Genomic DNA, 17,044 nt, shown 5'->3' on the forward strand with positions numbered 1-17,044 from the left:
CAAAGCATGTAGATTTGGTGCTGAGCGTGGTGAGTTGGCAGTGCTGGGTTGACAGTTGGACTCAATGATCTGCAAGGTCCTTTCCAACCAGAACAAGCCTTTGATCTCAGGCCACATCCTCCTAATGTGAGTCATGTCAGGGAAACAGTTCCTCATATTTTTGACTTACTGAAATTACCTCATGCTGTGCTCCTGTGATTAGAAAGCCATGGCAGCAGAAACTTAGACTTGGGTTCTGACAATCCCAGTGAAGACCTTGGCCACCCAGCTGTACTGCTGGGTGCACAAAAGCAGCCTCTCTTCATAGAGGTAGCCACAAACTCTTGGTTAACTCTCACTCTTTTGGGGGGGATTTTCTGTTAGTTAAGTGACAGAGAGCATGGTTGGCTGAATGCTGGAACAGGCTCAAGGAAGGGGAGCAAGATGAGGGGATGCACTCAGTTGGTCAAGAAGGCTAACAGGGTCCTGGCCTGCAGCAGCAGTAGTGTGGCCAGCAGGACCAGGGCAGTGATTGTGTCCCTGTGCTTGGCACTGGAGAGGGCATGCCTTGAATTCTGGATTCAGTTCTGGGTCTCTCACTCCAACAAGGACACTGAGGGGCTGGAGTGAGTCCTCAGAAGGGCAACAAAGTTGGGAAAGGGTCTGGAGAACAGGGCTGGGGAGGAACATCTGAGGGAGCTGCGAGTGTTCAGCCCGGAGAAGAGAAGGCTGAGGGGAGACCTTCTGGCTCTCTACAACTCCCTGAAGGAAGGTTTGAGTGAGGTGGGATTGGTCTTTTCTCCCCAGCATCAGGTGATAGAAGGAGAGTAAATGGACGGAAATTGTGCCAGAGGAGGTTTAGGTTGGACATGAGGAACAATTTCTTTGCTGCAAGAGTGATCAAGCACTGGAAGAGGCTGCCCAGTGGGGTAGTGGAGTCACCATCCCTGGAGGTGTTGAAGAAATATGTGTACATGGCCCTTGGAGACATAGTTTAATGACTGTGGTGGTATTGGGTTGAAGGTTGGACTCAGTGACCTTGGAGGTCTTTTCCAACTGGAACAATTCTATGATCCTGTGATAGCTTCAAGCTGGAATTGTAGAGAGGCATAAAAACACCTTTCCAGCTGGATTAAGAATGAAATCCATGCTGCAGTGTCCCAGATGGTGGCATGGGGAGCACAGGCAGTGTGCAGCCAGGAACTGCCTGCTGGGGTGGCTGGAAGCAGCCATGGCACTGCAAGCTGGGCATCAACTCTGCCCAGGGCTTCTCACCAACACAGCCTTAGTGTCTCCAGCTCATCCCAGCCTGATCTGCAAGTGCTGTAGAAATTGGAAGAACTTGCAGAGTTCAGACAACCTGGTTCCTGGGGAGCTCTATCTCTGCCAAGGTTCAACCTGCACCTTGAGCCAGGTCACACAGCACCAGGGTCCTTAGCTCCCCAGCTGCAGAACTGCTCACAATCTTCCTAAGTGTTGCAATTTCTGCAACGTAGGTGGGAATTTCTGTAGGAGTGACTCAGAGCAGGCCTAGGCTGACTGAGATTTTGTATGTTATAAGAGAGAGAGGGAAGGGCATTTGAGCAGGGCCTGTTGTGACAGGACAAGGGGGAATGGTTTGAGGAAGGCAGAAATGTTCGACATTGAGAGTGAGCAATGAATCACGGGCCCAGGTTGCCTGGAGAGGTGGTAAGAGCCCCACCTCTTGACCATTCCAGGTCAGGTTGTTGGAGGCTTTAAGCAGTTGCAGATGTCCCTGCTGACTGCAGGTGCATTGGACTAAATGACCTTTAAAGGTCCAGTCCAACCCAAACCAGTCTGGGATTCTGTGATCTTCCACCTCCCTCAAGATACAGAAGCTGTGCTACAGCAAACCAAGCAAAACCAGGTCTTTGGTGGATAGTTCCTTGGTTCCTAACCTTACACCTTTTGCTGCTGGGGGATCTTTGCAAAAGATCACCAGCCTTGCTCTCTGCCTCCCTCCCTTAACCTCTTGCTTCTTAAAGTATGAGTGTTAACTTCTTCTCCCAGACTGATGTCCACCATCAGGTACAGTGTCAACCAACTTGGAGAAGCTCTGCTCCCCTAACTGCTCATGTTGAGTTTGTTGCTGTATTCCTGACAGCAAACTTAAAGCTCTCAATTGAAAGGTTTGCAGTAAAACGTTTTGAGTAATCAGAGTTAATCTTTGGAACAGGTGTGGAGTAATTCTCATCTGGCTGTTGTTGGTAGATGCCATAGTTACAGAGCTGAGCTGCTTCTTTGTGGCTACAAATCAAGTGTAGTGAAGCTGTCACTGGTAAAAAGCAGGTAATAAAGAGTGGAAGAAAAGAATATTAATGGGGCAATTACCAGTTTCAGTATCTCATTATGGAGTTGGGTAGCTAAATGCTTCAGCAAGGCACGGTAGATGTAGGGATCTCCTTCGGTGTGTGCTGTGCTTTGGAGTTCCAGGGAATCCAGCAGTCTTGGCAGTGCTGCACGTGGTGTTACTGCTGAGTGTTTGGTGGATTTCAGTCCTTCACTGGTTGCTGTTTGCACAATCAGAGGCATAGAATCACAGCAGAGTTTTGGAAAAGATCATCCAGTCCAACTGTTAACCCAGCACCACCAGGTCACCGTTAAACCCTGTCACTCAGCACCACGTTTGCACAGCTTTGGAACCCTTCCAGGGAGGGAACTCCACCACTGCCTTGGGCAGTTTCTTACAGGCCTTGACAGCCCTCAGTGGAAATAAATTGGTCCTCATGTCCAAGCTAAAGGTCCTCTGGTGCAACTTGAGGCCATTTCCTCTTGTCCTATCATATCACAGTATCACAGTATCATCAGGGTTGGAAGAGACCTCACAGATCATCAAGTCCAACCCTTTACCACAGAGCTCAAGGCTAGACCATGGCACCAAGTGCCACATCCAACCTTGCCTTGATTATTTCCTTGGGAGAAGAGACCAACCCCCACTTGGCTCCAACCTCCTTTCAGGGAGCTGAATAGAGTCAGAAGGTCTCCCCTCAGCCTCCTTTTCTCCAGACTGAACCAGTTCCACCAGCTGCTCCTCACCAGACCTGTTCTCCAGACCCTTCACCAACTTCATTGCCCTTCTCTGGACCCTCTTTATTTTACAGGAACATGAAATGCTTCCTGAGAACCAAATCTGAGGTTGAAGTTGGTGCCTGGACTTGGAGAGTTTGTGCCCTGCTCACCTCTGTCTGCCAATACTTGGAGAACAATGGACAGACTAGGCCAGAAAATTTAGGTTTAAATGCAATTTATTGATCAGGGGGTAGAATACCTTAACCCTTTGAGTTTCAGGTCACTGTCCAAGCAAGGGAGAAGCTGCCTTTGTTCTGAGCCAGCTTGTTCTTCTGCCAGCTTGTTCTTTTGTCCTCTGTGGCCCCAGGTGAAAATAATGCAGGTGGTGGCAGTTGCATTCAGTGACCACTTCAGTGGTGGTGCCTGCACATCAGTGGTTTTCTCCATGACCTTCTCTCCCTCTGTTTTCCTTCTGCAGTGTTTGGTGTGTGTTTCCCCCTTCTCTTTTATCCCTTGGTTGAACCTCTGTGTGTGTGTGTGGTCTCCCAGTAGAGTAAGATGAGGTACATTTTGCAACTGGACACAGACTTCCAAGAGGTTTTGCTGTTTGTTTTTCTTCACCTGGATACTTCATCTGCCTCCTTCTGCAGCAGTTCGAAGCACACTATGTGCTCTGCAGAGTTGGACTCGATGATCCTTGTGGGTCACTTCCAACTTGGGATATTTTATGATTCACAGAATCACAGAATGGTTTGGGTTGGAAGGGACCTTGAAGATGGTCTAGTTCCAACCACCCTGGCATTGGCAGGGACACTTCCACTACATTTATGGTTCTAGGAGGTCCTCGCTGCCAAAATGCTCAGGGGGAATCTTTTAAGTTAGTATTATGAGCGCAGAAGCATGGAGAAATGTGTGTCAGGGATTATGGCTCAATATCATGGCCGCTGTCTGAGTGCATGCCCAGCTGGGTGGTGCAGTTAAGGGTGGTCATCAGGCAAGATAAATTGAGAGAACACCAGGAACAGGGAGAGGCACTCCCTAGTGGGAGTGGTAAGAGGGAGGCTTCGGCTCCCACTGCACATGAGGTGAAGCCTCAGATTTCCAAAGGCAAGGCAATTGCTGCTGGCCGTAGCTGTACTTGACTTGGTGTATCAGGACCAGGTCACACAGCTGGCATCTGTGTCAGCTCCAGCTGCCCCAGCAGAGGCCAACCTGCTCCTTTTCAGGGTTTATGAGGGGTGTCACTTGCTAAGTGTCCAGGGTGACTTCAGCCACTGGTTGCAGCAGCCAAGTCAGGAAGCTGTGAAGAAAGTGGGTGTATGATGGAAACAGTGACAGAAGGAGAGTCTGGGGCTTGGCTTTTTAAGCAGGCCTCCATCTTGCATCTGGACTGTTGGAAACTTGCTGCACTCATCTCCTGAAGGGCTAAGACATGAGCTAGGGCTGCAAAAAGACTTGTGCATCCTGCCTGTACAACTGCCAAGTCCTCACAGGACTTCAAAAGTTTGCTTCCAGAGTGGATGGGGACATGTTCTTGCAATGAGTTCCCTTTTCTCATTAGAATATTCTAATTAGCCTCAAACCAGCACAGAACAGGACTTGGATGGGGGATGGTGGAGTGTCACAGCTGCTTTACAGATTCACAGACTGCACTGGCTTGGAATGGACCCTCAAAGGTCATCTTGTCCAACCCCCTGCAATGAGCAGGCACACCTCCGACCAGATCAGACTGCCCAGGGCCACATCGAGTTCTTTAGTCCCTGCTGTGAGTGTGAGTAAGGCTCAGGGCAGGGTTTGGCACATCAAAGTTTTGCAGACACTGCTGCCATGGAGATGATGTGGGGAGAGCTGCAGAGCTTCGTGATGGTGTTTAGCTGCTGCGCATTCATGCTGGGAGCGACAGGAGCTGTGCTGAGCTTAGAGACATTCAGGCTGAGGGAATCCTGAGCAGATGTAGTCAGGAAAGAAACCTCAGGAGCTAATCTTTTTTTGTAATGCAGAGTCATGGAATCATAGAATGGTTTGGGTTGGAAGGAATCTTAGAAGTCATCTAGGTTCAGACCCCCTACCATGGGCATGGGCATGTTCAAACAGACCAGGTTGCTCAAGGTGTTGCCCAGCCTGGCCTTGAACACCTCCAGGGAGGGGGGCATCCCCAGTCTCCCTGGGCAACCTGTGCCAGTGTCTCACCACCCACACTGGAAAGAATTTCTTCCTAGCTTACAGTCTCAATCTTCCCTCTTCTAGCTTCAATCCATTCCCTCTCATCCTATTACTACAAGCCCTTGTAAAAAGTCCCTTCCCAGCTCTCCTGTACCCATCAGGTACTGGAAGCTTTCTCTAAGGTCTCCCTGGTGCTTCTCTTCTCCAGGCTGAACAACTCCAACTCCCTCAGCCTGTCCCCATAAGGGGAGGTGCTTCAGCCCTGTGATCACCTTTGTGACCTCCTCTGCACCCCCTCCAATGGTTCAATGTCCCTCTTGTGTCAGGGACACCGGAACTGACTGCAGTGCTCCAGGTGGGGTCTCAGCAGAGCAGAGCGGAGCAGAGCAGAGCAGAGCAGAGCAGAGCAGAGGGGCAGGATCCCCTCACTGCTGCACAGAACTGGGCCAGTGAGAGGCTGCAGGCAGTGTGCCTCTGGTTCTGGCGCGGTGAGCAAGCGAGGCGGTGTGGGCAGCACAGCTGTGCGAGGAGCGAGGCCAGGCGCTGGCAGCCCTGTGTGACACTCAGTCTGTTCTGTTTGCAGCTTCGACGTGGAGAATGGCCCCTCGCCAGGACGCAGCCCACTGGACCCACAGGCCAGCTCCTCCTCGGGGCTCATCCTGCACACCACCTTCCCAGGCCACAGCCAGCGCAGGGAGTCCTTCCTCTACAGATCCGACAGCGACTACGACCTGTCACCAAAGACCATGTCCAGGAACTCCTCTCTGCCGAGTGAACAGTAAGCACCAACTCACCCCACATCATGCTCTACAGTAACTGAGAGCTTTATGTCACCTCCTGTAACATTCAGAGCTCTCTTAGGAGGAGGTTACAGATGATGCTCACGTTTTGTAGCCCAAGATAGATGCTTTTGTGTCCTGCCAGGGCATGAGTTCTCTCTCCCCATCCCATCCTTGAAATCACAGAATGGTAGGGGTTGGAAAGGGCCACTGGAGATCATCTGGTCCAAGCCCCTTGCTCAGACAGAGACACCAACAACAGCCTATCCAGCATCACAATGGCCAACTGGGTTTGGAAGCTTCCTGGGGAAGGAGACTGCACAGCTTCTCTGGGCAGCCTGCTCCAGGGCTCCAGTACCCTCACAACAAAGAACTTTTTCCTCCTGTTCAGGTGGAACCTCCTGGGCTCCAGTTAGTTCCTGTTTCTCCTTGTCCTGTCAGTGGGCAGCACTGAGAAGAGCCTGGCCCCTCACAGGTTCTTTAGCTCAGGGAAGTTGTGAAGGCTCCCTCCCTGGAGGTGTTCAAGGCCAGGCTGAATGAGGCCTTGAGCAATCTGGGCTGTTGAGAGGTGTCCCTGCCCATGGCAAAGAGTTTGGAACTGGATGATCCTTAAGGTCCCTTCCAACCCAAATCGTTCTATGATTCAGTGATGATTCTGTGTCCACACTGGGCCTGACAGCAGGAGAAGCCTTTTGCTCCAGCTTGGTGGTTTTCTGCACTCCTCTTTTCTCTGCTAAACTCTCACCATTTGTTCTCAGAGTCTGTTTAACATCACCTCTGCTTTTTCTTAAGTTGGTAATGCTCCATTAGCCTGGACAGCAGAAATATGACTGTACTTGTATTTATGGTGTTCCTCTTCTCCATCCTGTTTTCTGTCATGGGTTGTTGAAAATACAGCAGAAAGCTGAGACAGATGGTTGAGCTTGAGAGGATCAATACAACAGGGAGGGTGGAGCTCAAATTAGTGTCCTGCGTTTGCAGACCTTTGTTTTAAAAGGCACCATTTAAAGTTTCAAAGCAACCATTAAGCTATTACCAAAACAAAAAGGTTATCTGTTGTGAAAGCCCTGCAAGTTTTGTCATGAAACAGATATCTCAATATTAGCAGGATCCAGGGGGACAATTCTGAAAGAGAACATCCCTGCTTGTTAGTTACCATCTAGTAAATATTTCCCAAAGCACCCACTGCAAATTATGCCAATAGCATGTTTTGTGGAAATGGGGGGGGGGAGAGAGCCCTGTCCAGCTGTGCCCACCACCCTCATCTCCTCCACCTTCAACTCTGCCTGCTGGTAGACGTGTTCATCTACTGCAGGCATCAAGGCTTGTGCCACACTCAGGGGAACCAACCTCTCCATGCTGACCTGGTCTCGACATCCCTGTTGGGACAACTGCAAATAAAACACAGATTTAGCAGCACTGATACCTGAATCTGGACATGCTCTGTGGCTGCACAGCCAAGGATCGATCCCCTCTGAATGGGTCCAACACTGGTGAACACCCCTTGAGATGTGCCTGCAGCCGTCTGTGTTCTCCTGCCTGCAGCCATGCCTCTTCTGCTTGCAGCCATGCCTCTTCTGCTGCCTGCAGCAGTGCCTCTCCTGCCTGCAGCCATGCCTCTTCTGCTGCCTGCAGCAGTGCCTCTCCTGCCTGCAGCCATGCCTCTTCTGCTGCCTGTAAGCATGCTTGTACTCTCCTGCCTGCAGCCATGCCTCTTCTGCTTGCAGCCATGCCTCTTCTCCTGCCTGCAGCCGTGCCTCTTCTGCTGCCTGTAAGCATGCCTGTACTCTCCTGCCTGCAGCTGTGCCTCTTCTGCTGCCTGTAAGCATGTCTGTACTCTCCTGCCTGCAGCCGTGCCCTCTCCTGCCTGCAGCCATGCCTCTTCTGCTGCCCGTAGTCATTCCTTTTCTCCTGCCTGTGCTGTGCCTCTTCTCCTATAGGTGATATCACAACACCACCTCCCCGTTATTGACCGTGTCCACACATTCTCCTCCAACCTTCTGGCTGAAACCTTGCAGGATAGCAGAGGCCAGCTAAAACCCAGCACCTGAATAACATCCCAGGCTGTGGCCGAGACCGGCAAGAGCCAGGAAATTCAAAGCTGACCTCTCCCCTGGGCTGTTATGGTTTTTTCCACGGCGGTTCAAGCATGCTGCCTTAACTTTTGGATTTCCTGGCTTTTATGGCGTGGTGTCACCGAGGCGAGGGCTGGCTCCGGCTGGGCTGCTTTGGATGAACACTGTGAGACCTTTTTCCATCAGGAACAAGGCTTTATGAGGTGTTAAATCAACGTGGGTTAATGTTCTGTTTTTCTTGGGTCGTGGCTGCTGCCTGGGGTAACCTCCCCTCAGCCAAACGCTATTCTGGGGGCAAATGACGACAATTTTTGAGGTCAGTTGTCTCATTTTCCTCCCTTTTCTCCTTAGGCACGGGGACGACCTGATTGTGACACCTTTCGCCCAGGTGAGTCGGCAGCTTTGTTGGCTTCTACCCGCTAAAATAAAAAGAGTGGAAGCAGAGGAATAACATCTCCCCCCTCGGTGTGCCCTCTCCTCCTAGGTGCTGGCAAGCTTACGAAGCGTGAGGAACAACTTCACGCTCCTCACCAATCTGCACGGCACCGCCAACAAGTAAGGCTGGGCTTTTTCCCTTCTTTATGCAGCTGCCATGCGGCAGGGGCCGGCGGAGGCTGCGAAGGGGCGGCGGGGCAGGGGGGGCCTCCCGCCGGCCCCAGTCCCCGGGTTGCGCTGCCTCAAGTCCCCGCCGCGCCGTGCGCTGGGCGCCAGGGGGCGCCAAAACGCAGCTCGCCGCCTGGTCCCCGCACTGCCTCCCCTTCCCCAGCCCCTGACCTCTCTCAGTGCTCCCTCGACATGGTCCTGGCTGGAAGGACTGGACAAGCATGGTGAGCTTGAGGAGAAAGTGAGGAGGTTTTGCTTGGGAAGAGGGAGTGCGATGTGCTTTAGGGGCATGGTGAGTGCTTGTGATGTAGTATTTTCACTGGGTTTGGCAGCTTGGCTGGTCAGGGTGTTCATAGATAGGCAGGATTACTTTGGTTGAAAAAGACCTTTAAGATCATTGAGTGCAACCATTAATCCAGCACTGGCAAGTCAACACTAAGCCATGACCTTCAACATCACATCTGCACAGCTTCGAAACTCTTCTGGGGATGGCGACTCCACCACTGCCCCAGGTAGCCTCTTCCATTGCCTAAAAACTCTTTCAGTGAAGAAATTGATCCTCATGTCACCTAAACCTGTTTTGGTGCAACTTGGATTTGTTTCCTCTTGCCCTATCACTTGTTTTGTGGAAGAAGAGACCAATCCCCACCTGGCTCCAACCTCCTTTCAGGGAGCTGTTGAGAGCCAGCAGGTCTGCCCTCAGCCTCCTTGTGTCCAGGCTGAACTACCCAAGTTCCCTCAGCTGCTCCTCACCAGACCTGTTCTCCAGACCCTTCACCAACTTCACTGCCTGCTTCTGAACCTCCTCCAGCACCTCAGTGTCTTGCACTTCCTTCTTGGAGTGAGAGGCCCAAAACTGCACCCATTATTTGAGCTGTGGCCTCCCCAGTGCCAGTATAGGGGATGATCCCAGCCCTGGTGCTGTTGGTGGCTCTATTTTTGATGCATTCGTAGGTGCCCAGCTCTGGATGGAAGTGTCGTTGATGTTCAGGTCAGTCAATCTGTGGTGCTGTCCTGCACTGCTGCAGTTTCTTTGTGAGAGTGCTGTTCACAGCCACGGGGTAGATGCCAAGGAAGCAACCCCGAGGATGTAGGGGGGATGTAGAGGGAATGTAGGGTGTAGGGGATGTAGGGGAACACCTAGAGATCTGCCCCATGCTGCCTGCAGAGCAGGAATCCTACGCTGCTTCCTTTGGCACTGCAGTTGCAATGAATGGGGAAGGTGATGCACACAAGAGGAAGATGTTTTTCATACCTGCTGAACAGGAGAAACCAAACAAAGTCCTTTTTATGCCTTTGTCCAGGATCACCACTTCCCCTCAGCTGTTTATAATGAGCAAAGTCATCGTCATTTTCTGGCCCGGTTTGCCCCAGGAGAGCTGTTTTGCGTGAAACCAGCATCACTCATTCCTGGCAAGCTCAGTTAAGCACCCACCCATCCCACCCTGGGACTGCCAGGCTCTGCTCACTCAAAGCTGTCTCCTGACAGAAGGATGGGGTGCAAAAATGGGCTCCGCTGGGACACCGCGAGCTTGCCTCACTGCCACACGGACGAGTGGCGTCTCCTAGGTGCCCACAGCGGACTCTGCTTGCTGCCTGCCAGCACAGTCTTGTCTTTTACGTAAAGCCCAGCATTTTCTCCAGGCCTGAGGTTTTCCTGCCGTTGATTTCCATTTGCAAATGTTGATGGGAAGGAACCGCTGCATTCCAAGATGGAGGTTAACAGAAAAACAGATGGTTGAAAGAGATTCCTATTTTTTTAAGCTTCTTTTTCTTAAAAAAAAAAAAGATTATTATTGTTGTTGTTGACCAACTGAAGCCTTTCAGGAGTTCCTAATGAGGAATCTGGAATTGGACAGGGCCGGAAGGAAGCAAGGGCGTGACCTGTCGGACACACAGGCATCTCGTAGTGTCCTTTTGAAAACGTTCCCAGATTTGATTGAAGTCTACATTTGTTTGCCCAGCCAAAGTCATTAAAGTGTTTAAACCATTATATCCCAAAGATCCAAGTCCGTGGCAGAATGTGCTTCCAGGCACTGCAGAGCTTCCCTCGGTTTCCAAACAGCTCTGCTAGGTTACAGCCCTGCTGCCAGCTCATGATTTTATCATATGGCATTTTACTTAAACTTCTGCTCCGGGGGGATCATGAGAATCTCAGCTTTTCTTTAGTCTCTCCTCTCCATCTCTTTCTCTTTTATTTTTATTTTTTCCCTCCTCCTCCTTCTCCTCCTCCTCCTCCTCCTCCTCCTCCACCCCTCCTGGCCCGAGGAAGAAAAAAGAGGATGCTGTCCCACACAGCTACAGAAAATGCTGGAAAATATGAATGTTAAGGGCTGGAGGGAAAAAAAACCAACTGGTAGTCAAACTTTTTTGGACTTTAACGTCAGGGGCTTTAAGGCAGTTTCCTGATTGGAAAAGTGGAGAGCATGATTAATGGTTTCGGAGAGCCTGACTTTGGCAGATGAGGACCAGGACACAGTCAGAAAGCATCCGGTGCCTGCTCCTCTTACTACCCGCTGGCAGGAGGGAAGGAGCAGGAAGCAGGAGCCATGTCCACATGAGAGTGGTGGTGCCACAGAGGGGGCAGTCCTGTCGAAACCCAGGGTCTCTCTTGCAGAAACCAGGATGGGCGACCTAATTGCAGGGTGCCGGGAGCGGTGCCGATCCCTTTTCGGGCTCTGCAGTGGGGAATACCCTATGGAATAGCAGCTCGTCCCTCCCCGCCCCCCAGAGACATGTCTGTGCAACTCAGCACAGGGTTTGGAGATACCTGGAGCACGTCTCCCCAGATACTGGAGCCCTAGCGTGGTGTCCCTGTTGGGAGTTTCTGTTTTTGAGAGATGTTGAGATTTGGCTTTTCAAAGGCTCAGCAGAGGCAGGTCGAGGCACATTTGCGAAGCGCCCTGTGCTGAACCCTTCGAAGAATCTGGGTCCTGCAGCTCCCTCCAGAAAAGCCAAGCCTTTGAAACCCCACGTGGCGAGCGGGCGCTGCACCCGGGGCAGCTTTCTGCTGAGGAGCAGCTTTGGTGCCCACATGCTGCTGGCGGCGGGGGAGGCTGGGGCCGAGGGCTGAGCAGGACTGGAGCTCTCACCTGCTTCGCCAGCCCTTTCCGAGGAACCCCCCGCAGCTACCATCGCAGCCCAGCCGAGCCGCTCGCCTCCTTTGATTTCAGCTTCAAAGGAGAGCTGGCAAATAATGGAGGTTTCAGTTCAGTGGCTGACTCCAAAAAAGTTGGGGTTAGAAGGTTGGCTAGGAGAGAGTGGGGGGAAGTCTGGCTTCAGTTAAAGTGTATCAGAAACTTCTTTGGGAAGCAAAAGCCCAGGTTTTTGGTTTGGGTCAGCCTGGAGTGCTGCATTCGGTGCAAACTGGAGTGTCCTGATCTTGGTGTCAACTCATTTTACCTTCTCTGAAAGAGCAGCCTCTTCCTCCTTGAGTAAATGATGGTTTTGACTTGAAAAATTAAGAGTTTGATTTGGCAAGGCTCACGGTGAAGCATTTCGACATTTGGAGAAGTGCTGCACCCTTCTTCCAGTCAGATCCTGTTTGCTCCACTCCAGCCGATTCATCAAAGAGCTTTTGGTCCTTCTAGACTCCAGACTTTTCGGATGAAATTGTTACTCCTCGTCAAAAAACAAAAGTCCTTCAGCTGTTTCTGAGCTCTAGTGACTGCAGCCTTGTCTTGCATGCTTCCAGGTGCGACCCAAACTGCTGACTGTAGGGTTTAAAGCTGTGCATTTCTCACTTCATCTGTGGAGTTGCCTTGCAGCTGGTGTAACATTTGACATCACTTCGGGGTTGAGTCCAGAACTTGTAGGGAAAAGCTTTTCAAGAGAAGGCCTTGGCTCTGAGGGACCTGCTCACCTCTTTAAGCCACCAAGCTACAAGGCTGCCCAGGGCAGTGCTCAACCCTGAAATGATCGAAAAGCTGTGGAGATGTGGTGCTGGGAGACATGGCTTAGTAGTGACCTGACAGTGCTGGGTTAACATTTGGAGTCAAAGATCTTAAAGGTCTCTTTCAACCTAAACAATCCCACAATACTGTGATTTTCACCAGCAAGTTGCAGAGGTGGTGTGGGGTGATTGCAGCTCTTTCTTGCAAGCCTACTTTCCAGTCAGGGCACGCAGATCCCCGGGTTCTCCTAACTGATCTATTGACACCGCTCATTAGCTGCCGAACAATTGTGAAGTGTTTTGAGCTTCTCTGTCAATAGGGGGAAAAAAAACAAACAACAAAACAAAACCCAAAGGGTTTTCGACTATAGGAGTTGGCAGTTTGACCTGCCAGGAGGGCTTGAAATGGTAAATAACTCTGTTGGTTCTTTATCACTCTTAGGAGATCTCCAGCAACGAGTCAGCCGCCTGTCTCCAGAGTCAACCTGCAAGGTATGTGTGTGACTTCAGTAATCACCTGCAAGGTCAAGTGCAGACAGCTCTTATTGCACATCGTTTAGCGAACAGCTGCTCCTCCCCCTCCTGCAGTTCTGGGCTTGGGTTGCTTCTTCTGAGTATCGGAGCCAGAAGGTTGTTATCTGAGTAGTTTGGGGTTTGGAATTATCCTTGTATGTCAGCAGAGAAGATGAACATGATTTTGGTTTGATAGTCATGGCCACAGTGACTGCTCTTCCTCAGAGTCCCTGGTGCTGCACAGGCCCAGACATGCCCCAGCCTACAAGCCTCGAACAGGCTCAGACACAGCTGGATGGGGTTTTTATCCTGTTTATTTCGGTTTATTTCCACGTGATCCATGTCAAAATCGCAGTCTCTAGAACCTTGCTCAGGTGAAACTTCCTCTGCTTCCATCAGGCTGCCCTGGAACAGCAGTTCTGTGTTTTCTTGTTTGCTCAGAGTCTTTTGAAATCCACATGTAGCAATCGAACGAGAGCAGAAGTCAGCGAGTGTGGCTCGTTGCATCTTCTTCCCTGCTGCTCCCCTGCTCCTGTCCCTCAGTCACCTTGCTGTCACCCCAGCCTGAGGGCACAGACCACAGCAAACACAAAGAGCTTTGGCTGTAGTCACAGAGGAGAACAACCCTGCGCAAAGCCTTGGGGCTTGTGCTAGAGCCTGGGCAGTGAGGGGCCTCTGAAGGTGCAAAAGCAAGGTGGGGAGGCAGCAAGCAGAGGTGGGGAGTAGCTGTGGTGGGAGAAGGGGGCTGTGTGAGTAGGATGGAGCACTGTGGCTCACAACAGAGTCAGCCTGCTCTGTACATATGACAGGTGGGGAACAGGAGGCTGAGGAGAGGCCTTCTTGCTCTCTACAGCTCCCTGGGAGGAAGTTGGAGGCAGGTGGGGGTTGATCCCTTCTCCTAAGAAACAAGTGATAGGATGAGCTAAAAAGGCCTCGGGTTGCACCAGGAAGGGTTTGGGTTGGACATTTCAAGTAATTTCTTCACTGAAAGGCCTCTTAAACGCTGGAAGAGGCTTCCCAGGGAGCAAACTGCCCATCCCTGCAGGTGAGGGACATGGTTTAGCACCACACTTGGTAAAGTTAGATAGTGGTTGGAGTCAGTGGTCTTGCAGGTCCTTTTTAACCAAAACACTTCTAGCATCCTATGGTTGTAAGTTTGTTTTTACACCTGAGTTTAGCCATGAAGTGCTGAGAGCTTGTGGGACCCCTTTCAGGAGCCGAGCTGGCCCTGCTTGCACTAAATTAGAGGTTACTCTCCCAGAGGAGGAGATAAGATTTGGAGAAGTGCCCATTTGCAAGGTTTGATTGCAGCCTTCCCAGTCACAATGTGCTTGGAGGGACTATTACAGCTTATTTTTTACAGTGTGTGAAGGCTGGCTAACCAACTATCACTTCCTCTCACACTGTGCATTAGTTACTGTCTGGGGACAGGGACAGCCCAGGAGGCTTCCAGATTTGGTTCCTCAGACCGTGCTAAGAGGATGTGGAAACCTGTTATGCAGAAAGAAAGCTGGACATCAAGATCTTCAGCTCTCTCCTCCTGCCCTCCCTCTCTGTGAGCACTGTTGAATCAGGGCCAGCAGGAATGCAACACATAACCCCGTGTAAAAATCTGTCCTAGGAAGATGCTGATTTTGTGGCCTGGGCTGGAAAAAAGTCATGGAAAATTTTGCAAGCTTCCCATAGGGCTGTTTATGTAAGCTACAGAGTCTACTAAGGAGGAGAGAAATCCCTTCCAGGAATTTTCAGGTTAATTTGTTTAACACTCTGTGTGAAGAGCCTGGCTTGCAGCTTCTGAGCACTGGGGATGTTTTTCTACAGCGTTTCCAGCATGAACTGCAGCACTTAGAGGTGCTGAGGATACCTCTGGACTCATCAAATCACAGAATGGTTTGGGCTGCATGGAACCTTTAAAGGTCTATCTAGTCCAACTGCCCTGCAGTCAGCAGGGACAGCTGCAACTAGAGCAGGTTGCTCAGGGCACCAAACAACCTGACCTGCAGTGGTTCCAGGGATGGGGCAGCTACCACCTCTCTGGCAAACCTGGGCCAGGCTCTCACCACCCTCAGTGTCAAACATTTCTCCCTTCTCTCCAATCTGAATCTCCCTCTTTTACTTCAAACCATCATTGCTTGTCTCATCACAACAGACCCTACTCAAAAGTCTGTCCCCAGCTTTCTTTTTGGACCCTTGAAACATCAAAAGGCTACCAGAAGGTCTCCCTGGAGCCTTCTCTTCTCCAGGCTCAACAACCCCAACTCTTTCAGCCTGTCCTCAAGCAGAGGGCTTCCAGCCCTCCCATCATTGCTGTGGCCTCCTCTGGCCCCGCTCCAACAGGTTTCTGTCTCTGCTGAGCACTCCAGAGCTGGCCCCAGCACTGCAGGTGGGGGCTCAGCAGAGTGCAGCAGTGGGGCAGATTCCCCTCCCTGCCCCTGCTGCTCACACTCCTGGGGATCAGCCCAGGACAGGGCCGGCTCTAGGCTGGCAGTGCTGAGTGCTGGCTCATGTCCAGCTTTTCACCCACCCGCACCTGAAGTCCCTCTCAGGGCTCTTCTCCAGCCCTTCATCCCTCTGTCTGTCTTTAGCTAACCCCAGTTTCTAATGCTGAAATACTTGCAACTTTCAGCTTCCTTTTTGACACAGATAATTGCAGAGAAGCAAAGCTCAAGGAGAGAAAGCAACCAAGATGAGTCCAACTTTTGGTATCTCCACCCCTGTGATCCTGACTCATGGCTTCTAATGTTTCTCTGCTACTGATTGTGAATAGGTGAACAGATCTAAAATTAATGATATTGACATCTTACCTGCTCTGTGAAGAAGGAATCTGGCCAAGTGTGGAAATGAGCCATGCCAGATGCATTTTCAGTATAGAACTGTAGAGTCACAGAATCGTTTTGGTTGGAAGAGGCCTCTGAGATGGAGTCCAGCCCTGAACCAGCGCTGCCAGGCCACCACTAACCCATGTCCCTCAGCACCACATCTACAAAGCTTTGAAACCTCACCAGGGCCTGGGACAGCACCACTGCCTGGGGCAGCCTGGGCCATGCTGTCAAAACCTTTTGGGGAAGAAATTGTTCCTCTTGTCCAACCTAAGCCTCTGCATGGGGCAACTTGAGGCTGTTTCCTTTTGTCCTATCACTTGCTCCTTGGGAGAAGAGATCAACTCCCACCTGGCTCCAGCCTCTTCTCAAGGAGTTGTAGAGAGCCAGGTCTCCCATCAGCCTCCTTCTGTCTAGGCTGAACACCCCCAGCTCCCCCAGCTGCTCCTCACTGACCCTGTTCTCTAGACCCTTTACCAGCTTCATTGCCCTTCTCTGGGCCCACTCCAGAACCTCAATGTCCTTCTTGGAGTGAGGGGTCCAAAACTGCACCCAGTATTCAAGGAGTGGCCTCACCAGTGCTGAGTACAGGGGGACCATCCCTGCCCTAGTCAATGCAGAGGTGCAGTCCCTTCCCTTCACTTTCTAAGGAAGTTTCCATCAAAGCAGTGACAACAAAGATTTTCAGGGGATTTTTTCTTTCAATGTTTGCAGCTTTTTTTTTCCCCCTTGGTGACTTCTAATTTGGAAATTCTGAAAGGAAGGAGAGATTTTCCTATCAGAACAGACTTCCAGTTGTGTGCCAACAGCTCCTGTGCGTCTGAAAGGCCACAGAGTGTTTTTCCTGAAAGTTTTGGAGAAGGAAACAGTGCTGTTTTGATTGGGACTGGGCTGTGCTACATCCCTCTCGATAAAAGAATGCCTTTCGGAATGAAATGTGTTTATGTTCCCTAGGTGGGTTCGTTGGCACAGTGTGGAATTTTGTGTCACACACTGATTCATGCATTGACCACAGTCAACAGCAGCACCTCCACTCTGTCTCCTTTTAGTTGGCGTGAGAGGAGTGATTTATATCCTGTTATGAAAAGTAGAGGGCTGGGGGTTTAAAGGGAACTGGCAAACCTTAATGAAATTACCCTGGAGGGAGACAAACTGCACTCAGCGTTTGCTCTGGAAGTCAGAGCTGCCAGC

The 17,044-nt window shown here is 51.0% G+C and overlaps 1 protein-coding gene across 3 annotated transcripts in view; it reads left to right on the plus strand.

Annotated features, from left to right (window-relative positions):
- PDE4B (phosphodiesterase 4B) overlaps positions 1 to 17,044 on the plus strand; it is a 309,783-nt gene that overhangs the window by 201,974 nt on the left and 90,765 nt on the right. For all 3 annotated transcript variants that reach the window (XM_064147443.1, XM_064147444.1, XM_064147445.1), the window contains 4 exons: positions 5,756 to 5,950; positions 8,378 to 8,414; positions 8,511 to 8,581; positions 12,964 to 13,013. In XM_064147443.1, coding sequence (XP_064003513.1) covers positions 5,756 to 5,950; positions 8,378 to 8,414; positions 8,511 to 8,581; positions 12,964 to 13,013 — 353 coding nt within the window. The remainder of the gene's footprint in view (positions 1 to 5,755; positions 5,951 to 8,377; positions 8,415 to 8,510; positions 8,582 to 12,963; positions 13,014 to 17,044) is intronic.

The sequence above is a fragment of the Pogoniulus pusillus genome, chromosome 8 (assembly GCF_015220805.1).
Source record: "Pogoniulus pusillus isolate bPogPus1 chromosome 8, bPogPus1.pri, whole genome shotgun sequence".
NCBI lineage: Eukaryota > Metazoa > Chordata > Aves > Piciformes > Lybiidae > Pogoniulus > Pogoniulus pusillus.